The sequence below is a fragment of the Lissotriton helveticus genome, chromosome 3_1 (assembly GCF_964261635.1).
Source record: "Lissotriton helveticus chromosome 3_1, aLisHel1.1, whole genome shotgun sequence".
NCBI classification, from domain to species: domain Eukaryota; kingdom Metazoa; phylum Chordata; class Amphibia; order Caudata; family Salamandridae; genus Lissotriton; species Lissotriton helveticus.
Window position 1 is genome coordinate 70,259,654 of NC_136061.1, and position 25,127 is coordinate 70,284,780.

The 25,127-nt window shown below is 44.7% G+C and overlaps 1 protein-coding gene across 2 annotated transcripts; it reads left to right on the forward strand.

Annotated features, from left to right (window-relative positions):
* The first annotated feature begins 2,184 nt into the window (after positions 1–2,184).
* LOC144824412 (C-X-C chemokine receptor type 2-like) lies at positions 2,185–23,152 on the forward strand. 2 transcript variants are annotated; one of them, XM_078683522.1, is made up of 2 exons: positions 2,185–2,258; positions 21,680–23,146. In XM_078683522.1, exons 1-2 carry the CDS (start codon positions 2,243–2,245, stop codon positions 22,759–22,761), a joined length of 1,098 nt encoding a protein of 365 aa, XP_078539648.1. In that variant the 5' UTR covers positions 2,185–2,242; the 3' UTR covers positions 22,762–23,146. The 2 variants fall into 2 exon arrangements, with proteins under 2 accessions (XP_078539648.1, XP_078539649.1); XM_078683523.1 differs by having other exon boundaries at positions 2,196–2,278; positions 21,680–23,152.
* The last annotated feature ends 1,975 nt before the right edge of the window (positions 23,153–25,127 follow it).

Below are 25,127 nucleotides of genomic sequence, written 5' to 3' on the forward strand. Positions count from 1 at the left end.
TGACTGCTGAACCATTTTAAGACATAGACAGAGTAGGCAATTGCCCAGCACAACCTTCCAAGGGGTCTGTCCCCTGCACACTATTCACAAGCACAATCAGCTGCTCATTGTACCAGCTGAGTGTTCCAGGGTGGGTGCTGCTCGTTCAACCTCTTGAAAGTGTTTCTCTTATCTCTGCTGAGACAAATCCCCAGGTACACAATACTTTCCGATACTCATGGCGGGCCCTCTTGTCTGACTTTAGGAATTGTCCCACCTTGTTCTTCTTTTCCTTATTTGCCCGGCTCTTTGCAACAACCCTGTGAACCAGTGATTGTGGATCTCCCATCTAATTTTCATCCTGCTCTTTAATTCTAATTGTCTGGTGTTCTCGGCTCCCAGTTCTCAATAAATGTAGATTCCCAGAAACACACTCTAGTGCAGTGAGACTACATACAAATTGTGGGTACCTCACATCCTGACATTAGGTGCGAGACTGTCACCCACAACATATACTCTGCCTAATTAATTTTTGTTTTAGGTTTAACCTTGACTGGAGGTCGAGGTGAGGCAGATGTTTTTGTTCAACTCCTCTAAATTAGGAGATGGTCACTTACCCTAATGTTTCCCAAACTGTTGGCCATAGGTTTTAAAATGCTTAGAAACATAATCAAAATGTTGCTGTTGCTTTCTCTCAAAGAAAGTTTGGGTTAATCTGGATAGGAGTGATGTACTTAACACTGTGCTCAAGGGCATTCATTTTATATTGATCAAGGACATAATGTGCCAACTGAATGTAGCATACCTGGAGACAATCAAGACAATAGTGAATATATAGTGCAATTAGAAAATACTAAATAAATGCTTTGACAAAATAGTGGGGTATGGACGCTCCTTGGATGTGTCCGTAAAACTGACCTTAAGTCCTGAGGTTTTGTCCTGAATTTTGACCCTTTGTCCTGACTTTTTGTCTGGAATGTTGACTCTTTGTCCTGTAATTGTTCACAGTCTTGTCCAGATCTTGCATCTATGTCTGTTGGTCACCCTAGCAGTGCATTGTTGGAGGCAGGCAGGTAGATGGAGCTGACGGCAGGGCTGAAGATTTGGGCCTCCCAGCCGGCTGAGGATCTTGGCATGTCTGGGCTGTGTGGGCAGAACGAATTAGAATGGCATGAGCCCCGTCAACTCAGCGAGCCACGGGCAGCCGCTGCGGTGTTGGACGGGTAGGAGTTAATGGCACCGATTCACATAGGTAACCAGAAACGAAAGTCTAACTTTAGGACTTCTGGTATTCACAAAGGGTATTTACGAGTAGTAATGTTAGACTTTAGTCTCAGTTGAACTGTAAGTTCTGGTCTTAAGTTTAACTGAGGCCAAAACTTAAGTTTAACTGAGACAAAAGTCTAACTTTACTACTCGTAAATGCCCATTGTGAATACCAAAAGTCATAAAGGTACACTTTCTTCTCTCTTTACCTTTGTTAATCGGGCACTCAATGCGGGCGATGGCACGGCTCAAGCACCGGCCTCGTCGCCAATGTGGTGTTTGTGTTCTTGCCTTGTCGCCAATGTGGTGTTTGTGTGCTCGCCGCACGCGGCGCAGAAATGAAGACTCTTAGGCCGTATATTGTGAAAAGGCTTCCTGGCAGACGCGGCAGATAGCCTTTTATTCGCCACCCCGCGCGGCACGCAGATCAAACCATTAGGGAGAATGTCCGATAACATTACAAATATCAGGGGATATTATGTGCAGGTTTATCAATCATTCTAAAATCCTGACCAGATATCAGGACTCCGGCCTGGTATAAAGAGGACTAAAGTGCGGCATCTTTGAGGGCGGTATCTTAATCCCCTCCATCAAAAAATTCTATGAATATTTGACATTGCAATGAGCAAATTTGCTTGGCGACCAGAGTAACAGGCAGGGTGGATGGAAGCCCCGCCCTCTTTCATCATGATTTGGGGACCACCTGTGACGTATGCCTAATGAAGTGGGGGCCATCTGCTCAGATTTCTTCGCCTCAAGGTCAGTTTCTGGGCTGCAGGGGCCCACAGATGCTGAAACTTCTGTTTAATCTCTTGTTTGTTTCTGAGCTGGCTCGTGCGCTGCGCACAGAGGTCCCACGGAGGCCTCCGCTTCCCTAAACCGGGCGCCTTTGAACTGGAGGTTGTGCAACGGGAGTTCCTCTTTCCAGCCGCTCATCCTTTGCGCTGTAAGAGGAGGCCGCGGACCTCAGACGGCACGAGGGGGGCGCGGGAGACGGATGGCAGCGACGCCAGGTGAGGGCACGGCTTGAACGGTCAGTCTCAAAGGAGGGAGTGCGCTTCACGCCCTGCACTACTCTTAACTTTTGTATTGCACGTAACTTGCTAATGCTATTCCTCCTGTGTTACTCTCTGTTCTTCTCTCTTTCTCCCTCCCCTTCTCTTTCAGCTTTCTCTCTCTCTTTCTTCTCTTTCTGCTTTTCTCCTTTCCTTTCCTCCCTCACACAATTCCTAGCTCTTTCTCTTTCATTTCACTTTCTTTATCCATTTGGCAGTTTCTTCTCACTGTCTTCTCTTACTCTGTCTCTCCCCCTCCACTTTTTCCGTGTCTCTCGGTTGCTCTCCTTTCCTCTCTCTTCTGTGCCCTCTGATTTCCTCCTCATTTTTTTCACTCCTTCTTTCATCTCACCATCTTCTGTTTCTCGCCTCTCTCCCTCGCTCTCCCCTTTCTCTCTCGCTTCTTTCCTTCACACATCTCTACCTTGCCTTGAACACTGCCTGGTGCACATTTATTGCTTGAAGGAGGCACCTGGTAATAGGCACAGGTGAGATCATGTCCTCATAGGCCGGTGGGGCTGGGCAGGAGACATTCATATTAGACCGAGTGGTCTTTCCGTGGCGCGTCATAGAGCAGTAAGTGCATAAAGCATGGGCCCCTCTCTAGTACCACTAAAGGTGCGACTATCAAAGTAAAACTGTAAAACTGGACTAACTCAGCCAGTCTGAGCAAATTATAAAAGTAACCTCCCTTATTAAGGTTCATTCTTAATATTGTTCTTGCTATTTAGCGCTGCAAAAGCTTCTCGGATTGTCTTCCAGTTGTTTTTTAATGTTTGTCTTTAAGTGTTCTCCACAATACGCAAATGAAGGAAACCACATCATTTAATTTAAAGAAACGTAATTGAATCTTTATATTTGATACCCAAAGCACGTAATTAATCGATCTCCTCATATGATATGACTCTGCACTCCTCCATATAAAAAAAAATGCATGACGTGTCAAGTTCATATTATGCCATCTGGAACCTCTGCAAACGTGCAAGTTGCAAACAGTTGCGTTTGTGATTTGCCTAACTGTGCTGTTGAACACCCGTCCCGACACCAATATCGAAGGGTAAATGCATCTAAGGATGTTTAGATTTACTATGTCTCAATCTACCTATGCGTGCCTTGACGACATATGTACGTACCAAATACGTATATATACACGTGCGTGGACTTCTGCATAGAACATCTACACTTACCGGTCGATATCTTTTTTCGATTTTTTCTCCTCTATTTCTGCCCTACCGATATTTTGGGTTCGACATTCAGGGGGTACTTCCTTTATCATGTCTCTGGAGCCCGTTGGGGACAATTATAGAAAATGCACAGATAAAAATGCAGAAGTGACGTGACCTATGACTCGGTTATGCTGTTGTCCGGTGTGATACCACGATAAGCCATGAGGAAGGAGGTCAAGCAGTCGTGAATATCATCAGAAGTCCATAATGGCGTCACTGGACCGTAGCACATCCGTAATGAACATTTCAGTTATATGCAGTACAGTGCTTAATTTGTAGAAGGTGAAGTGCCGGTGCCCATAGCTTAGATCAGAAGCCCGCAGCAGGCACCGGTGCACATAATACCAAGGCTGCATCCTATGGAATCCACCTCAGGCCTCGTTGACTGTCTTCCTGACACTCCCTGCCCCAGGGTTGGATTGGGATTGAAAATCTGCCCAGTCACGCAAAAAAAAAAAATCGGCCCACATTTGCAAAATGCCTTTCCTCGAATCACTGCTTATAAAAAAACTTTAGGAGGGGGAGGCGAGGTAAAAAAATGCACTCGTTAGTTTACACAGGTGAAACACACCTGGAAACAAGTGAGGCCATTTCTGCTCAGGCCCCCTGCCCCCGCTCAGTATGTGCACACATTAATGGGCCAACCCAGCGAGACAAAAGGGAGTGATACCTCTGCCTGGTGCTGAACGGAGGTAATGAGCGCCCATCTGCCTCGAGAAAGGCCACTCAGACACCCACTGGGCCGCTGAGACAGCACCCAAATCGCCCCACTGAATCGCCCTCGGGAAATGTTGGATGAGGAAAAATAAATGACAGTCCTAAAAAATGAGTGCCGGTGGCTCCCACCGGCTCAAATTAAGCACTGAAAAAATTCCAGGCTTCCCATCTATTATTCGCTAGAAAGTTACGTTTAAAACTGTGCTTTTTATTCATTTCACCAAAACCAAGAGATGCCTTTTTTGAGCTGTACTTCATCAAAATCCAGATTTCTTTCCTTTTACCAAAGTGGACTTTAAGTATGGACTTGTTTTTCTTTTAAAATTGCTTTTGTGAAATCGCGTTTTGTCAGGAGCGAGGTGTTTTGCAGCTGCTCATTGCAATGTTCAGCTCACTGCAGAGAATGTCGGGTGTTTTTTCAAACGTCTTACCAAGGGACTCGTGGGCGGGCACGTTTTGAGGTTGACCAGGGTTTGAGTTCACAGACTGTGGTCTGTCCTGTTTGCGGGCTGCCCCGGTCACCTGTTCAGTTGTGGTAAGCTGCCTCGGTGGTGGTGAATGCGTCCTTCCTCTCTGCCCTCTCTCGGGCAGGCGCTGGGCACCCGTCTGCTTGGGGTGGCATGGACAAGGGGCAGTGGCACAAAGCTCACCGCTGACTCTTTACTGGGTTTAAATAGTTCCAGCGCCTCCGCGCAAGAGGCCACTCAATAGATAACAGTGCAATACACCGCACCGACACTGCAAGGTAGCACACAGCAGCAGTGGTACGATAAGGCATTTGTGCAGCACCTACAGTATCCTTCTTGGCGCTCTGAAGTGCTTCACTTCCTAGTCCTTGAGCAGTTTAGATAAATTACGGTGATCTTTTTGACCTTAGGCAAGAGACAGCCCATTCCAAGCCTTCAAGGGCGGCACTGGGACGGTCTGGCCACCTCGACTTACGTTTTTTAAAGTACAGACTCCACAAAGAAACGAATTTGAGAGTTCCAGGATCTGTGTAACCACCTGAACACGTCACTCATAAATATGGGATCTTTATAAAGCCTGGTGAAATAGTGAGGGATCTGAAAAGAATCAGGGGCATATTTACAAGCCTCTTGCGCCACTTTTGCGTCACTTTTGCGTCACTTTTAACATGGGAAAAGTGACGCGCAAAGGGCTTGTAAATCTGCCATTCAGTCTTTTGACAGGGAGCCATTGGCGGATCGCCTGTGCTGGGGATACGTGGCCCTTACTCCCCCCCCTTTCCCCAGCGTCGGTTTGGTAACGGGGCATTCCGGCAATGCCCTAGGGGCCGAGTTCCACCTGAGGGGGCCGATTTGGGGGGTGTCTCGGTTGTTCGGCTCTACCTCAGGCGGCCCAGTGGGTGTCTAAGTGGCGTTTCTGGATGAGATGGGCGCTCATTATCTCCCGTATATAGAAGCAACAGGTAGAGGTGTCACCCCTTTTCTCTCGCTGGGCCGGCCCATTAATGTTTGCATTCCGAGCGGGGCAGGGGGCCTGAGCAGAAGTGGCCTCTCTTGTTTTCAGGTGTGTTTCACTAATGTAAACTGATGCGTGCATATATTTTTTTAACCCCCTACCCCTTTATGTAAATTTACGTTGAAGCAGTGATTTGAGGGAAGGCATTATGCATATGTGGGCCGATTTTTTTATGCGCGCCCGGGCCGATTTTTAATCCCAATTCAACCCTGCCCGCCTCCCCCCCCCAGTGCATAAGCACCCGAGCCGCTGCATGCTGTCATTTCTGCAGCCTTAACAGCAAGCCCTCAGATAAATCAAGAAATACCCTGCAAGCATAATCTCACCCGATATCACCTGCACCATGAACCCCGGCACCCTGTGCTGGAAAGTGAGACACAGGGACATCCGAGCACACCTTTTAAGATGGAAGAACCCCGCTACAACCGCTCTTGCACCCTAGTTTAAAGTGTAAGTGCGCTTATGTGATCTAGCTCAGTCTCTCTTGTAAATGCTAGATTGTCTGATCGCATCTTTTCCTCAGGCACCCCATGATTGTGGGGGTCACTTCACAATCAGCTCGGCCAGGTACCGCCTCTAATGCCCGCCTGCAAGGTCCTCTAAACTGGCTTCTTTAAATTGGCCGTCCAGGAGCGGAAATTCATTGAGAGACTTGGCACTCTTTCATTTTGTTTAGTCCTTCATTGTTCTTTCTTTGTCTTTCGAACATCCTTGACTCATTTTGTTGTTTGCTTTTATCTTAACATTTTTGTATTCCTTTTATTTCATTATTTATTTTTCAATGTTACATCAAATTATGTTTGGCAACCCTCTGGCATTTGTTTAAATTTCATCATATACACCACCTCTCCAGTCCTAGTATATTTTTCTCTTCCTATTAATGTTAAAGGGTGCTGGGAAAGACATCTGTGTTTACATCACCAGGAAATGAAACTAGATTCGGCAGGCATCAGCACATTTCAGACTGTACCGGAGACCGCAAGTGATATTTTAATCTGGTGCTGCTCCTGGCAGCTCACCAGAGTGAATCCTGCATCCTGGCTTTCAACAGCTGGATTGCTTCAGAACAGGGCTTGAGTCTTGTTTTGGTATTTTTTTGTCCTGCAGAATTCATATTAAGGCAGTAGGGGCAATCTTGACATCCCTTTCAAGGGGAGGCGAACACTCCCACATGCCACTGGCAGCCTTCGGGTGGCCCAATGATGTATTCGCTAATTTGCAAGCTGTAATCCACCATGATCTGTCCAGGCAAAATTACAAATTACAAACATGGCAAGTGTGACGTTCATCAACTACGCAGCAAATATGCATCCACATTCCACACATACCAGAGGTATCACCTATTCATTCACTTTCTTCTAAGCCTTTGTATTGATCTACCAGAGACATGCGCAGTCAGAGCTCAAACTGGTCTCATAATATCACTGGTGTAAGAGTAAGGACCTGATTCACAAAGGATCTCCGCACTCGTGGTGGACACTCCGAAGGGGGAGTCTCCACACTCGAGACGGAATTTCCTCTACGGGAATTCTCCTTGCGGAGATTCCTCCCCGAGAGCGGAGACACTCCCACGACTGCTGGGTCTCTTCCGTGAGTGTGGAGGCCCTTTCTGAATGAACCAAGAGTATGGTCTAAGAATAGTACTGGTCTAAGAGTAAGAACATGGTGTCAGAATAACACCTTTCTTAAAATAAGAGTATGGTCTCAGAATAGTACTGGTCTAAGAGTAAGAGTATGGTCTCAGAATAACATTTGTCTAAGAATAAGAGTATGTTCTAACAATAACACTGGTCTAAGAGTAAGAACATGTTATCAGAATAACATTTGTCTAAGAATAAGAGTATGGTCTCAGAATAGCACTGGTCAAAGAATAAGAGTATGGTCTTAGAATAACATTTGTCTAAGAATAAGAGAATGTACTAACAGTAACACCGGTCTAAGAGTAAGAGCATGGTATCAGATTAAAACCTGTCAAAGAATAAGAGTATGGTTTTAGAATTATACTGGTCTAAGAGTAAGAGCATAGTCTCAGAATAACACTGGTCCAAGAATAAGAATATGGTCTTAGAATTCCACTGGTCCAAGAATAAGAGTATGGTCTTAGAATTACACTGGTCCAATAATAAGAGTATGGTTTCAGAATAACACTGGTCCAAGAATAAGAGTATGGTCTTAGAATAACACTTGTCTAAGAATAAGAGAATGTACTAACAGTAACACCGGTCTAAGAGTAAGAGCATGGTATCAGATTAAAACCTGTCAAAGAATAGGAGTATGGTTTTAGAATTATACTGGTCTAAGAGTAAGAGCATAGTCTCAGAATAACACTGGTCCAAGAATAAGAATATGGTCTTAGAATTACACTGGTATAAGAATAAGAGTATGGTTTCAGAATAACACTGGTCCAAGAATAAGAGTATGGTTTCAGAATAACACTGGTCCAAGAATAAGAGTATGGTCTTAGAATTACACTGGTATAAGAATAAGAGTATGGTCTTAGAATTACACTGGTCCAAGAATAAGAGTATGGTCTTAGAATTACAATGGTCCAAGAATAAGAGTATGGTCTTAGAATTACAATGGTCCAAGAATAAGAGTATGGTTTCAGAATAACACTGGTCCAAGAATAAGAGTATGGTCTTAGAATTACGCTGGTCCAAGAATAAGAGTATGGTCTTAGAATTACAATGGTCCAAGAATAAGAGTATGGTCTTAGAGTTACACTGGTATAAGAATAAGAGTATGGTCTTAGAATTACGCTGGTCCAAGAATAAGAGTATGGTCTTAGAATTACAATGGTCCAAGAATAAGAGTATGGTCTTAGAATTACGCTGGTCCAAGAATAAGAGTATGGTCTTAGAATTACAATGGTCCAAGAATAAGAGTATGGTTTTAGAATTACGCTGGTCCAAGAATAAGAGTATGGTCTTAGAATTACAATGGTCCAAGAATAAGAGTATGGTCTTAGAATTACGCTGGTCCAAGAATAAGAGTATGGTCTTAGAATTACAATGGTCCAAGAATAAGAGTATGCTCTTAGAATTACGCTGGTCCAAGAATAAGAGTATGGTCTTAGAATTACGCTGGTCCAAGAATAAGAGTATGGTCTTAGAATTACAATGGTCCAAGAATAAGAGTATGGTCTTAGAATTACGCTGGTCCAAGAATAAGAGTATGGTCTTAGAATTACAATGGTCCAAGAATAAGAGTATGGTCTTAGAATTACACTGGTATAAGAATAAGAGTATGGTCTTAGAATTACACTGGTCCAAGAATAAGAGTATGGTCTTAGAATTACAATGGTCCAAGAATAAGAGTATGGTTTCAGAATAACACTGGTCCAAGAATAAGAGTATGGTCTTAGAATTACAATGGTCCAAGAATAAGAGTATGGTCTTAGAATTACACTGGTCCAAGAATAAGAGTATAGTCTCAGAATAACACTGGTTTAAGAGTGAGAGTATGCCCTCAGAATAACTCTTATCTACGGATAAGAGAGTATGGTCTCAGAATAGCTCTGGTTTAAGAGTAAGAGTGTGGTCTAACTGTAGCAATGGTCTAAGAGCAATAGTATGGTCTCAGAATAACACTGGTCTAAGAATAAGAATATGGTCTCAGAATAACACTGGTCTAACAATAAGAATATGGTCTCGGAATAACAACGGTCTAAGAATAGGAGATTTGTCCCAGAATAACATGGATCACCTCGAGGGATTTGGGAAGAGGTACAATGGTGAAAAGAGTAAGCAGGGGTGACGAGTAAGACTTCGGGAGCAATGATTTTACTTTTGAAGTGATTCATCAGCAAGAAAAATAATTTATAAAGCTCCTGAACAATAGTTTTTTTAAAGCCTGGAATAGTAGATTCATTACTTCATTCTAGGACCCATTGTTCATCTTGGGGATTTTGGAACTGGCCCCTCCAAACATTTTGAATTAAATGTGGCTTAGCCGCTTGTCACCTTAATAAACAGGATCTTTACAAACGTCTGATAGATAAATTGACACAGTAGGTATTCCTTTTGATATGACAGTAATCAGACAACTTTAATTTTATGAAAGACTCTAATTGTTTGCCATTAAAAATTGTTCAACATCAGTGGTGGAAAGTGGGGTGGGGAGACAGGCAGGGGGTTGGGTGGAGGGGTGAGGTGGAGGGGAGGGTGGTTTGGAGGGGTTACAGAGAAGAGAAAACAATAGTCTTAAAAACATACCTTTTGCGCAGCCTCAGGCGCTGAATGCTGCCGCGGAGCTCTCCCAGCAGTCTCTGAGAAGACAGAGGCTGCTCAGCCAATCCTGGGAGAGTAATTGGTCTGCCGCTGAGGCACTGCTGTGTAGCCTGTGGCTTTTTCTCAACCCAGCTGTGAACACAGCTGGGTTGGAGAAATAGAAATGTGTATGGATGTTTGGCCAGCCTAGGACGGCCAGCCTAACCTACATACACACTTCTAAGTGCCCCCCACATACCTGTCATGGCCCGGCCCCACCCTGCATTGATGTAAGAGCCAGTGACAGAAAATAACATGATATTGTTTCATGATCATTTTATTTTTCTGTGACTGACTCTGACGTGTGGGGCAACGCTTCCCTGCCATTACAGAGGAGCTGCCCCTGCTCAAAGTCATGATAATACAAGGTTGCATGGTGAGAATACTGTAGTGACCATAACCATTCTGATTCAGTGGTTCGAACTGTTTGATTCTAAATATTATTAAATATGGAAAATTTCAGTACATCAGTGAAGAACCAAGAACCTAGGGCCTGATTCACAGAACTGACTTAAGACAAAATCCTAAACTTACTACCATTTTGGTATTCACAGAAGGCACTTACTCATTTTGGTATTCACAGAAGGCACTTACTCATTTTGGTATTCACAGACGTTAGGAGTCCTAACTTTAGGACTCCTAAATGCATTCTGTGAATACCGAGCGTCTTAAAGTTAGGATTTTTCTCAGTTTAGGAGTCCACACTTTACTACTTTTTCGAGCGCAGGTAAGCGCACATCTTACACGCTTTTCAAATGAATGTGCTGTGTCAAAATGTGACTGGCGGCAAAGGTGTGAACCCAAAAACTTTCTACTCATTTTGCTGTTTTACCAACATATTTTTTTGTTGATATGTTTGCCCCTTTTTATCTTTACACATTTTGTGAAGTTGATGAGGGTTGCTAAGCCTTTAAAAAACAGACCTCATGAGTTTGGAAGACACAAAATCAGCTTTTCCCATGTATATAGTATTGAACATCATTCATAATTCACATTTTAAGGAGAGTGGCATTTTCTTTATTTTTTTTTTAATTTTCCCTGTTTTTTACAGCTGCAAAAATGCATTTTGTCTACAATAGTCATACTACCCCTTACCCTGCTGCTCCTGAAGTCTTCCTGAACACTGTGCCGTGTTTTAATCTCTTGTAATGTTTTCAGCCTTTATTTTATGTGCTGTGGTGAAAGAGTGCTCTAAAAAGTGAAAGGATTGCAGTCTGGTGAGCTCTTTGGGCAACTTTCGGGAAGTTCTAATTTCATTTTGAGTCACAAAGCAAGAAATGAAGAAGAGGGCATCTCTGATTGATGACTCGTGTGACCACAATAAAAACTAACAGTGATTCTTTCTCAGAGTAATAAAGCGTGTCAGAATACAGTCTTGCAAAGCTCCTGACAATGTTTATATTTGAGGGAGGACTGATGTGGGCTTGTGAAAAACATTTCCGTGACACACAGGGCCACTTGCACAAAGCCTTTTTGTGGTTGCAAACGGGTCGATTCTTCACGAACGCAAAAGGCGTTTTCTAAAGTACAAAGCCCTAAATTGCGATTTTGTAACCTATTACTAATTCGCAATTTGGGTTTGCAAATTGGTGTTTGAAATGGGAGTGTTTAGGGTGTCCCTTCCAAATACCGATTCGCATTGGTATGCACGAATGTTTTACGACCAAACATTCTGTTACAAAATATTTCCACTTTACCACCAACTCAAAGTTTGTGGTAAGCCGTTCGCAAATTGCAAGGGGTCCTAAGATAATGGAAAAATATATTTTTTCTCAAGGACCACTGCCTACTCTTAAAAAACTTAAATTTAAACGTTTAATTTTTTTTCTTTTTAGAGGCATCCCATTTTTCTTTAAGGAAAACAGGCTAAGTTTAAAAAAAAAAAAAGATTTCCTTGTTTAAAAGCAATCCCCAGACATGGTGGTCTGTTGACCCCCCAGCAGCCCACCATCCCTGTGATTTTTGCGATTCCCAATGGGTCGCAAACTGAGACCTACCTCATTAATATTCATGAGGTAGGTCCATTTGTGACCCACTGGGAATTGCAGAAAGTGTAAAACAGACTATTGTGCATTAGTGTTTGCGATCACCAAATTGCAAATCGCACAAATTCACTATTTGGCAATTGCAAACAGTAAGCTTCATACATGTGGCCCTAGAAGGTCAGAGTTCAGTGGCTGGCTTTTCTTTTCTTATAATGGTGTGTTCTTTGGCAATCAAAATGTCCCGGTCGCTCTCACTACCCTTCTCCCTCTCCCAGCGTGTCAGTTGGAAAACCACCATTTAAAAAGGCAAATGTGGAGTTTGATCCCCGACACACACCTGTCCAGCACAAAATAATACACATTAAGTCAGCCCTTTAAATGACAGTACTCCTTGAATCCCTGCAGCCTACCACAACTTTTATTCTTCTAAAGCCAAAAACATGGGTGCTAGTGAGGGGCTAGTAATCCATGCCCAGTTCAAAGTGTCTTAACATGACTCATGTTGTGTTCTGTGCTTTGCATTGTCGTTACTAGTGCAGTCATTCACACTCATCTAAAATACCTTACATCTAATGGGTGTTCTGCACATGTTGTTTTCCTTTCCTGCTTTGACCTTAAACTAGGTGCACCGTATGGTTCAGTAACGTCTAGTCTCTAGATATTCTCTAGCATATTTTAATAACTTTTAAATAGAAATTGTTTATCTTTGTTTAGAGCATGATATCTTTTATATCCAAGTGTCTCTCTTGGTGCACTGGTGAACTGGGAGAGAGTAGAGGCAGGGTGTATCCTGGGAACAGTGTGACAGCCCCTCCCACCCCCCGCTGGGACCCCTCACTCCGACCCCCATTGCAGTCATAAATATTGTCATCAAATACAGCAGCCAGGGATCACTCTTTTCTTCCTTTGATCATTCCCCACCTCTGTCAGTCAGGCCCGGTTCTAGAGGGTGGGCCGGGTGGGCCTGGCCCACCCAAACAGGATCTTTGGCCCTCGCAGTGAGGGCTTGAAGGCAGGCATATGCCATCTAAGTGCTTCAACCCTCCCCCGTCGCGTGTGTCAGCCCGTTCGCACACGCAGACAGTTTTAAAGTTGATCGCACCCGCCCCCGATTACTTCACAGGTCTTTACAAGACCATGTATATGTTAATGAGGCTTTGTTTATTTTTTCAACCGTTCATCTCTGCATGGCGAAAGGCGTCAAATCCTTTCTTTGACAAGGGTAACCTTTGGTAACCTTTAATTACTGTCCTGCTGCGTTGATATTTATTTTTCTGTGCAGCACAGGAGAACAGAAGTTTCTTTATTCCTAATTACCTTTCCCGACCCCTGCAGCTCCTTATCACATCAGGCTGTGACACAGTTTGACTAATGGAGTAGTAGGTAAGAGAATGTGTTACTATATATTTTCCTTTTTAAAATTTGCACATGCCCAGGAGGACACATACTTCGTAAGTGCTTCATCAGTTTTTATCATTATCATGGCTGATGCAGGACAACAATAAGACAATACAAAATACCCAGATAACGCTTTTAGTGGGATGAAAAAACTGGGGGGTCTCTCAAAGGGACGTGGCCAATGTAATTGAGGGTGCGGCTTAAAAACAGTACGTTAAAAGTCTGTTTAGCAGTGTGAGGCCCGACTTCTATTTTGCTGTTTCTGTCATTGCATCCAGGTATTTGATACAACAAGTAACATCATACCTACAAGTCAGGACTATTGGCTTTGTCAATGGTTGTCAGTTGCATAAGATAAATAAGCAGCAAGTTTGGCTTGTATATAATATTGAAAAAGCTTCCAGTTTAAGCCCTGGTGACACCAGGACAATGTTGCTGCTCCTGAGTTTCAAAAAGAGAAGGGAAATCCAGAGAGAAAATGACTCTCTTTAAAGGATTTCCCTTCCCCTACTGCGCTCACCTGGCATGACGTCATGCCGTAACATTCCACTTGTGAGTAGTGTGAGCAGGGTACACCGATGTGCCTGCTGTCGCGAAACGGGTCTCTATCGGGCTCTGTTTTGTGCCCTGGCACTTTTTTCTGAACTGCAGTGAAGCAGTTCGGAAAAAAACAGACTACCTGTGACCAGCGCACAAAACAGAGCCCGATAGAGACCAGCTACGAGGCCCCTTTAAAAAAACTGCTGGTGCTAAGACCCAGTGAGACCCGGCCCACTTAAAGCCCTGGATAGCTCAGTGGGTTACTGCCTTTGTCACAGAGATCCTTGTGTTACTTGCAGTTCAGAAGTTACAATCCTAACATAGGACAGTAACTAATGAACTGTCATCTAAGAGCTGCATACAAAACATGAATGGTATAGTTAGAACTTCGCTTTTTTGGTTTTGTGATATAGTTAGAACTTCCTCAGTCTTTCATTATTCTAATGTTCTTAAAATGAGTATGTTTGGGCAGATATACATTTTTATCAGTAAAGCTGACCCCCATGGGATACTCTTTAAATCCTAAGGTTGTGTTTCCCCAGACCAAACCCTCTTAAAATATCCCGCCCACCAGTATGGATAACACGTGATTCCTACACCTTGTAATCCTCATTGGCTTATGTGACATACCCTATAGACTGATTTACATACTTGTATGATTCATTGTATCTGTATAATGTGTGCGTTGTGTAAAGTACTGACACACACTACACTGATATGAGTAGCGCTATGAGACAAATGAATTGCATATGAGAGAGGGGCTATGTAAAGATAAGGGGCACTGTTGGAGGGTGGCAGTGAGGGAATCCGAGGAGGAGGTAGTGGGAGGGGCTATGGAGCAATGAGGGGCACTGGTGGAGGGTGACAGTGAGGGAATCCGAGGAGGTCAATAGGGGGAGGGGCTATGGGGAGATGAGGGGCACTTGTGGCGTGTGGCTTTGAGGGAATCCGAGGAGGAGGTCAATAGAGGGGGGCTTTGGGATATGAGGTGCACTGTTGGAAGGTGGGAGTAAAGGTATTTACGGAGAAAGAGGTTATTGGCGCAGCGCCAAAAAAGACTTTTGCATCAGCGCTGAAGCCGGTCTTTCTGGTTTTGTTTATTTAATTAGCAGTCGGGCCATAAGGGCTTCTGCGGAACATACTTTAAAGTGTGTGCTAATTATATTTACTGCTATATTCAATGTTTTAAGTTTGAAGGTGATTTTCCTAGTGTTTTTACCGGGAGATAAACGTGGAGTCGATGGTGCCTGATATGGGGCTGGGGCCCAAGGTCAGCTGTGCGATAAGGTGCACTCGAAAGGAATAGTGGACAATCAAGCCTGTAAGGGAGAGCGTTGCAAAGTCCGTGGTCAGGTGGAGGTAGTAATGAAGAGGGATTCTCCCTGAAGGCTCACACAGAGAGAGCTGGCGAAGTGTCACTTGCCTGATACTCCCACCTCAGAAACCTCCTCTTCCCATCAAAGGGACATTACATGGAAAAAACACTTTTTGAGAGTGATAACATTTAGAAAGAGGTTTGGGAAAGAGCGCGTTTTACTGGGCCTTGTAAGACTAAGAAGAGATAAAGGAGGGCCCTGAAGCAGACCTGCCCAGACATATATGCGAAAAATCGAGCTCGCAGTGGCCCACCCAAATTCACCCTTGGCCCACCCAAATAAAAATTCCTGGAACCGGGCCTGCTGTCAGTGAATATGAAGAGGATTTACAGGGGAGAAGACATTTTTTCCAACCCTGCCGGGGCCCTGCACTCTTAAAGCCCAGGGGGGGGTGTAGGTGGTTGGTAGTGATAGGGGTGGCCTGACCCCCTGGATTTTAGTAGCTCTCAATTAGCCAATTAGTCCCAATACGGTTAGGATGTGTACGACTCCAAGTATAAGAAAAGAAAGGTGTGATTTATGAGGGTATATGAAGTATATTACAATTCAGTATCACATAATACCACTCTGTGGACCAGATGCACAAAGCATTTTTCTGGTTGCAACCATTCCGATTCGAGAATCAGTGTTGATAATTAAGTGCCAGTGCCCAGCATCGGAAACCACAGGCTCAAATTAAGCAATGGCTCTGTCAAACTGGGAACATATGTGCTGCAGTGTCACACTTTATAATTTAAATTAAAGCGTTTTCCTGATCACTGGTAAATTTCCACAAAATTCAGAATCTTGAATCTGGCCGGTTACAACCAGAAAAATGCCTTGTGCATCTAGCCCAGAGAGGGTATAGGAAGTGTATTACAATTCAGTATCACATCATACCACTCTCTGGGCCGGATGCACAAGGCATTTTTCTGGTTGCAACCGGCCCGATTCACATATACAATGAATTGTAAGGGCATTCTTTTAAATACCAAGCGTGTATGAAAATCTGAGTGTATCCAGTCTTCCTGGACTGACGGGTCACACTTCATATAAACAATTCTGTGATCTGCTTTCTTGGACTTTGCTGTTTTCCAAAAATGATATTTAGCCCTTCTGTATGCTTCACTTTTTAAATGTGCTTGGATGAGCATATCGTGGGACGCGGCACTTTGTTTGCCACTTTGCGGTTACCGGGCAAAGGGGAAATGGAGAATTGACCAACAGCTTCACGGAAGGCCTCTGTGAGCTGGAACTTCTCCACCTTGGGCACATGGCACAGTCAGTTCACGGTGTCGAAAGGTTTTCCGTGTTTGTCTGAGTCATTGAAGGCGCTGGTGGGTGGATGAGGGGAGAAGCGTACACAATGTCCTCACAGTCCAACTTATTCCAAGCATAAGGTATGGGCTGCCACCAAAAACAGTGTGATGTAATTCCTGTGGTTGTTTTTTTCCTAAATGAAAAACTCAGAGTTTGCACCACTCCTTGGCTTTGAAACTAAGACACTCTAATGAGATGAGGCTTGAACTCTTGAAGATCTGCCACCGTTTTCAATTTTCATTACATTTGAGAGTGATACATTTGAGATCCCTGCGTGACCTGAGAAGACCATTTGGAATCACTGTATGAAAGCAAGAATGTATGTATGTATGTGTGCTTATAGACCACATCCCACATCGAGGGACAGATTTACAAGCCCCCTGCTCCACCAGGGAGAGGTGTGGCGCCGCGGTCAGGGCGACTGACGCTGGAATCTGGGGACCACGGTTCGATCCCCGGCTCCGGCGGCAGGTTAGCCCAGCACCATGTGACTCTGGGCAATAGCTCGCTTAATCTTCCCGACGGCCCCCAGCGCCTAGAGACCCTTACGGGTGATTGTGCGCTTTACACATGTGGACTTTACTTTAGTACGTCACGGCACAGGGGGCTCCTCCATATTTACAAGGACTGGAAAAGCACACTTTTCGTGACTTTTCCTGTCCTTGTAAATACGGCCCCTTTACATGCAGCACTTTGCTGTTGAAGGGGCGTTCCATGGGTGTTGCTGTGGGTGTTCCCACACAGCACCCATGTAAGAAGACACATTTTCAGATTTATGAGAAATCGCAAATCTGGAGATGCGTCTGAATGCTACGCCACCCTAGAGGTGGCGTAGTGAGGTGCAACAAGGAGAAATGTTTTCAGTTCACCTAGTTTTTTTCTCTTTCAATGTGTGCTGCATTCTACAACACGCATTGGAAGAGGAAAATGCCTGTAGGGATTGTCTTTGTGCAGGAAGGTACCCTTTCCTGCACAAAAACAGTCTCCCCATGATGCAGGCATTCTTGCACCATGGTGCAAGGGTGCCTGCACCAGCGTATGGCTGCAGTTTGTGCGCCAGCACAGGGGGAAGCACAGAGATGCGACATATTCTTGTAAATATGTTGCATCCCTGTGCTTCGGAAGTGCCGCAGTGTGGTCCAGCCAAAGGGCTTGTCTTGCCACGCTGCGGCACTTCCTCGTAGATCTGCCCCCTAGTTTAGAAGCGATACAAAAGGGGATGATGGACAGAGCGTTTGAACAAATCAAACACTCACCCCCAGTCAACTGATATGGGTTTAATCCATCACCATTCTTTAGTTCACTCAGCCACCCCTGTTCAGACATGGCTAAATGCAAATCAGTCTGACCCTGTGCCTCGTGGGAACAGTCCAGCCCGAACTGCCAAGCCAGTTCGGCTGGACTGTTCCCATGAGGCACAGGGTCAGACTGATTTGCATATAGCCATGTCTGAACTGGGGTGGCAGAGTGGGCTAAAGAACGGTGATGGGTCAAACCCAGATCCTTTGACTGGGTGTGAGTGTTTGATTGGTTCAGATGCTCCGTCCATCACCACCCCCTTTTGTACCGCCCTAGTTTAGAAGCAGCAGAGCTCTGAAGAGCACCAGAGCGGGAGAGGCCCTCGGAGGCATAGTTCACATTTGGGTGCATTAGTACAGAATGTGGGTAGAGTGGAGCCCACCAAGAGGAGTGTGGCTAGTAGCACTAGGAGGTAAATCAGTGTGGACCAATAGCAGCATCTTCAAGAGATGGCCTTTAGTTCCTGTCTGTAGAAAAGAGGTGGCAAGCTTGAGGTGGCATAGAAGGCATTGATAACCCTCAATAGACCTAGATCAGTGTCACTGTGATGACCTGAGGACACACTCCCTCAGGCGTCATCCCACCCCAAACTGAGCACTCAGCTGGCAGCCACCATAGCATCCGCCAGAAGATGCTGCAATAGCAAACCCCTGCAGACAATGCAGCTCCGGTCCTTGAACCCGGGGCGCTGGTTACTTCTCATCCTCTGTGTCATCTTGGGAGGAGCACCTCTTTCAAACATGGCAGGGTCTGCCTTACTAACCCTTGTAAGTGACTCTAGTCCATCTCGTGGCCTCAAGTCATTCATAGTCATGGCCAGGAGCTCAGATAGATTGATTTTGGAGTGGGATTCCTTTCTGCAATGTGTCAGCACACAAACAATTACACCATGGTGCAAGGGTGTGTGTGTTCTGCCAAGCAAAGGTTTTATAATGGAAAGGGAGCCTTCAAGATAAAAAACTATACATTAATACTTTTCACACTTTTTAATGCAGCACATATGCACAGCATGAAAAGTATGGGAAAATAATATGTTTATTCATGTGATGCCTGACTCGAGGAGGCGTAACATTTTGGTGCAAATTCCCATCTACCTATGTTAGTAGATAGGAATTTATGCCAAAACCCAGGGGCTGTTGAATGTAAACTTCTATGTTCCACCCATGGAATGCCCCCTTCAGGCAAAGTAGCACATAAAACTACTTTGCTTTACTTCAGGCATCTTTCCAAATCAGGATTTAGGGCAGATAGGGGCACATGCATCAACCTATTTAGGAAGTGCAAACGGTGCGAATCGGTAAATTTGTCCGTTTGCGCTTCCTAAATACGTTTTTGGGATGCATGAAACAATTTTCCAAAATTCGTTTTTTTTTTGCATTTCCTAAAAATGCGAATGCATTTAAGGAATCCCATTTGTGCGATTCCTTAAATGCAATGCATCAATTAAAAAAAATATGCAAATTTTGAAATAGGAAGTGCAAATTAACACGAGGTTGACCCTCGTGTTAATTTGCGAAATTCCAAAAAAAAGCAAAAAAATGCATTTTGGAAAGTGTCATGTTACACACACACATGTCCTTTGGACATGTGTGTGTGAAACTTGCACTAAAACAAACATTTTAAGGGTGCAGGGGGGGGTCCTTTGAACGCCCCTCAGCACCCTTGCAATGCATCATCAAAATTGCATTCGCAAAAAAAAATTTCGCAAAAAGGCATTGATTCCTATGGGCCTATAGGCCCATAGGAATCAATGTAATGCCATTCCTTAATTGCGATTCGCAATTAAGGAATCGCAATTTCCGAAAATTAAGAAATCCTAAAAACTTTTAGGATTTCTTGATGCATAGGATTTTGCAATTCCTAAATTGCGATTCCTTAATTTTCGCAATTTAGGAAGTGCAAAATCCTAAAATGATGCATGTGCCCCTAAATCACAAACCAACATTTTGTGTTTGGTTTGCGACACTTTTGTGATACAAACCTGCTGCAAAGGGTTGATGCATTTCCCCCTGTGTGTATGGAGTGTAAAATTCTGCACACAGTTTTGTGTGAAGTTTGCAAGATTTGCTTTTCAAAAAGCTGCTAATTTTGCATAAAAATTTGCCAAAAGAACGAAATTGGGATTTACATATTTTTTTGTCTAATGTAAACCTACTAATATTTGTTCTTATTTATGCGTTTTCAAACTTCATTAAGGGATTTATTTAAAACATCATGCAGCGTAGCAAGCCACTTGCTGTTCTGCGTGATAGGGAAGGGAAAGGAATGACCTATATTAGCATTATATGGCGCATTCCTGTATTTTCCCAGCGCAGGCACACAATGTGCTGCCTAGCGCCAATGCAGGCACCCTTGCACTATGATGCAAGAGTGCCCGCATTTTAAGCAGGGCTGTTTTTGTGCAAGAAGGGACACCTTCCTGCTCAAAGACAATCCACTGAGGCATTGTCCCCTTTCTATGTGTGGGGGAGAATGAGGAAATAACCAAGGAGAAATAAAGATTGATTGATTGATTGTGGGTTTCTAAAGCGCTAGAATCGACTCCCGAAGGAGTATCTCTGCGCTGTAGACCGCTGTGGAACCCGTCCTGGCTTTCCCTGTGAGATGGTCCCTACTGGGTATCTCCAAGGTGAAACCAGGCATCCCCGGCGTATGTGGGGGGCCGTTGTGGAGATGAGGCAAGCTAATGCCCAGAGTTGCCGAGTGTGATCCCTAGTTAGAGTAGGCACCGAGGCGGGAATTATCGAGTCCATTGAACCTGGTCCAAGACCAAAGATGTCTCTCCTTTTACGCCTCCCATGGGGATGCATTCCCAGGTCTACCAGTAATGGTAAATTTTGGACTGCGCCGAAATCCATGGATAGATGCATGGAAACCCCCACACAACGACCACGGAACGCTTTCAAGGGCAGAGTAATTCAATGCAGTGATTTGTGCTGTGTTGCATTACTCTAGATTTAGCAAGCCGCTCAGATGACTTTGCGTGGCTTGATAATTGTCACTTAAGAGTTGCGTCTCTCTTGTGCCCATTACGTGGCGCAAGGGTGACACAGCTTTTTGAGAAATAGGCCCCTAGGTTTATGAGACTTACAAAGTTTGAGATTTCTTTTGAAAATCTTCTTGAAATTAATTCTGACATGCAACCTGTGGAATATAATTGAAAGTACTGGGTAATAGGTCAAGTGGGATTTCCACTAGTTACAGATATTACTATTACCAAATGACACTCATTGTGGTGAAAGGTTGAATGACCATACTAGCATCTGAACTTTGGACATTTAAGTCCATGTACGTCAACACAGTGCTCCTTCTTTTCAGCTAGATGAAGCTCTACACAATGCAAACTGAATCATGTCAGAACATGAGTCATTGGATGGCATTTATCCTCAAGCACAAGGCTTCAAGGAGCATCATTCTAGATACAGGCTGAATATATTTCTCTCACAGTCTTTTTACCCATTTAGACGTCAAATACTTTCTCTTCCACCTCCTGCTCTGGTTAATTATGCCTCCTTATCCTCATCAACCACAGCAGGCAATCTGTAAACTGGGAAAACATAAACACTGTCTAGAAATCAGGCTTCACAATCAGGCATCAGCCATCATACTAGGGCTATGAAGGGAAGGGAGCTGAGGACAGCAGATTGTAGAAAATGCCTCTACAGCAAAACTTTGCTGTAGTTTATGTATGGTCTTGTCGCATAGATGTGTCAAATGGTAACAAACATTTTTCAATGAGACAACTGCTTAAAACTGGTGGCTCACTTTGTGTCCTTTGTATTTTTTCAGAAAGCCAACACCAGATCCCGAAAATGTCGCTGATCTTCGATGCTTCGGATTTCGAGGACTTGTTTAATGCAAGTGACTACAACACGATCATCCCAAGCTCAGACACGGCTCCCTGCAGTGATCCCTGGCACCTAAGCAGGAATTTGTTGGTCGTTGTTTATTGGATGGTGTTCTTCCTCAGCCTGGTGGGAAACTCCCTTGTGGTCTTTGTGATCGGCTATAACCGCCAGAAGCGGTCGTCCACGGATGTTTACCTCTTGCACTTGGCCATTGCAGATCTGTTGTTTGCCATCACTCTGCCTTTCTGGGCGGTCTATAGAGCAACAGAGTGGGTGTTTGGGACCGCCATGTGCAAGGCTATCTCTGGGCTGCAAGAGGTCAACTTCTACAGTGGGATCCTTCTTCTGGCGTGCATCAGTATCGATCGATATCTTGCCATTGTTCGTGCCACTGAAGCAGCCATGCAGAAGAGGCACCTGGTAAAATTTATCTGCCTGGGGATCTGGATAGTCTCCTTCTTGTTGTCTGTGCCACTTCTCATCTTCCGCTCAGATTTTAAAACTCCAAGGAATGGCTTTGTCTGTTACGAGAATCTGGGCTCTGATGACACTGACCGATGGAGGATCATACTACGGATCAGCCGCCATATCTTTGGGTTCTTCCTCCCCCTGCTCGTCATGCTCTTCTGCTATGGTTCTACTATTAAAACGCTTTGCCAGACCAAGAGCAACCAGAAAATCAGAGCCATGAAGGTCATCTTCGCGGTGGTCTTGGCCTTTCTCTTCTGTTGGCTGCCCTACAACATCACTTTCTTCATTGACTCCCTTATGCGGAGCAGCATAATTAACGAGACATGCGAGAGGAGGTCTCAGGTTGAGACTGCCATATCTGTGACGGAGATGTTTGGCTTCATGCACAGTTGTATCAACCCCATTCTCTATGCCTTCATTGGCCAGAAGTTTAGGAACAGCTTACTCAGGATTTTGGCAAACCGCGGCATGGTCAGCAAGACATTCTTGTCTAGGTATGGTCGCCGTTCATCCAACATGTCCACCTCTGGACTCACCAGCACCACAATGTAGCTGCAAAATGGGGTCTAATACGCTGGAGGTTATGAACACAGCTTGATGAGACATGTCAGTGTGACCACTGTAATATATTAGAGTCGACAAACACTCGATGCCGCATATCAGTTAACCATCACACTGAATATCGATTCAAATGTTGTACAGTGCCTGGTTTCAGGGCCCCTACTTTCCAAAGATATCTATGTAACTGTGGTATTTTCTTTCACTCATGGACTATGATTTGAAATTGCCCAAAAAATAATGGACCATTACTTAGAATGTATCTATATTTGTAATGGGTGGTTGCAAAGACATTCCTCAGTGATGTACAAAAGAAGACATTCTTCCTGCCAATGCACTGCAATGTAAATGTATATATGTAAATAAAAATAAAAAAGGTATCTCTAAAAAAAATATATATGTCTAACCATTGATGCCATAAAAAATTCAAACTAGGATACAATGACATAACAATAAAAAATGGAGCCATGAGAAATCATTAAATGTATCACTTATAGTTTGGCAAGCTGCAGTAAGTCTGGACGGTGGAAGCAGCATCCCTGCTTCCCAGCAGTGGCTGGCCACTAAATTGAAATATGCCCACCCATCCAGCTGACTTTTGTATCATAAGTAATTTCCACCTTTATAGGAAGAGCCCCTTTGAGGGAGAAAAAAACATATGGCTGACCCAGCATGCTGTGGTGATATGACATACATGTGGACCCTTTTGCAATTTACAAAGATAGACCACCTAAAGGGGAGGGGTGTCTGTCTTGATGGAAAAAACACTAACCAATATCCAGGGGCGTAGCTTGGCCACTGAGATTGGGGGATGGGAGCTTCAGATTTTCTGACAATCGGGCGGGCGTATAATGTTTAACCCGTTGGCTGCTTTGAACGTTCAGCGCCAGTGCTGAACGTTCGAAGAAACGGGTGCGTCGGCGTCGGCCGTTGGACGTGCGCAGCACCAGGGAGGTAGCTCGCGCCACGCCCAACGGCCGACGGCAGCAGCGAACGGGTTAAATACATCATAGGACTAGCAAAGTACATGAAAGGGGCCTATGGGGCAAAGGAAAAGGAGAGGAATGTGGATTAATATGGGCACTATGAGAGAAGACACAACATTTTGTTAAATAACTAATATTATTGAGGACTTTCAAAACAGAGAGCGAGAGAGCGTGTGCGTTTTTTTCTGTGTGTATGTAAACAGTTACTGGTGAAATCCGACAGACACTTCACCAAACCCAATTGAAAGCACCTGTACCCAACTATTTATCAAAAAATGCATTTATTGGGGGTGTAACACACCCAAAAAACCTTAAGCTACGCCCCTTCTAATATCCTCCATGCACTGGTAGCATTGCCTCTCAGATTTGATATATTTGTGGTGTTTTCTTTCCTTTCAGGGGTCACACCAGGGTTGGCTAGTCAAAGAGGGCAACCTGCCATTGCCATGGGCCTGTAATGGAAGCCAGATAGCAGACTGGTTTTCATTTTAAGATGGATTAGGCCAGTTTGTGTGCTTGGGCCTGCTCCGCCGCTGGAGCACAACCTGACAGGCCACTGCAGCCTTATTCTGGGTGCTATAGCCTGATGATCAGCCAGAATAAAGCACATAAAGTCAGGTGGACCCTTTATCATAAACAGGATGCATGTTGTGTTTGTACCCCCAGACTCTTGCCAGGTGTGACACAGACCCCAGCAGCTGCTGCTTGTAGACAGTACCACTGGCCTGAGGGGTGAGGGTTTCTGGTGGGTGCTTTTATAGAGAGGTGGGGGCCAATGAGCGAGTTCCATTCATTTTGCTCACCGCTGTGGTGCAGATTACTTGAGAAGCTGGGACTTGTGAACAATAAGCAAAGCTACCATTGGTGGAACAGAAGTGGTGACACCGGGGCCAAGAGCCCTGAGTGGCCCAATGATCTCTGATAAATGTTGTAAATTACTACCCGAGCAGCAGTCAAATGGGCATCGTCCTTGCTTGCACAAGGCCCCATGGCATCCTTGCTATGCTACTCACAATATTACAGCCCCCCCAGGGGCGGCTCTACGCTCATGGCGGCCCTGGGCAGGGAGCGTAGGTAGGGGGTCCGGGCAGGGCGGAGCGCGGAGGCCAGTAAAGAGGGGAGGGGGTGGGGTCAGGGTGTTTGGAAGTGGAACAGAGCCGGAGGCCACCAAATCCCTGCCAGGGGCCGCCCGCAAACATGTATCCATCCTCAGAGGATTATTATATTAAGGATATATATTGGTGTGGTGGCTCCTGGGGTTTGGTGGCCCTGTGCAGGTGCACAGCTTGCACTTGCCTAAGGCCCCCCCTGGCCCCCCTCATGGGTAGAAAGAGGGAACCAGCAAGGTGCTTTTCTTGTGTATCCCAAGGCTTG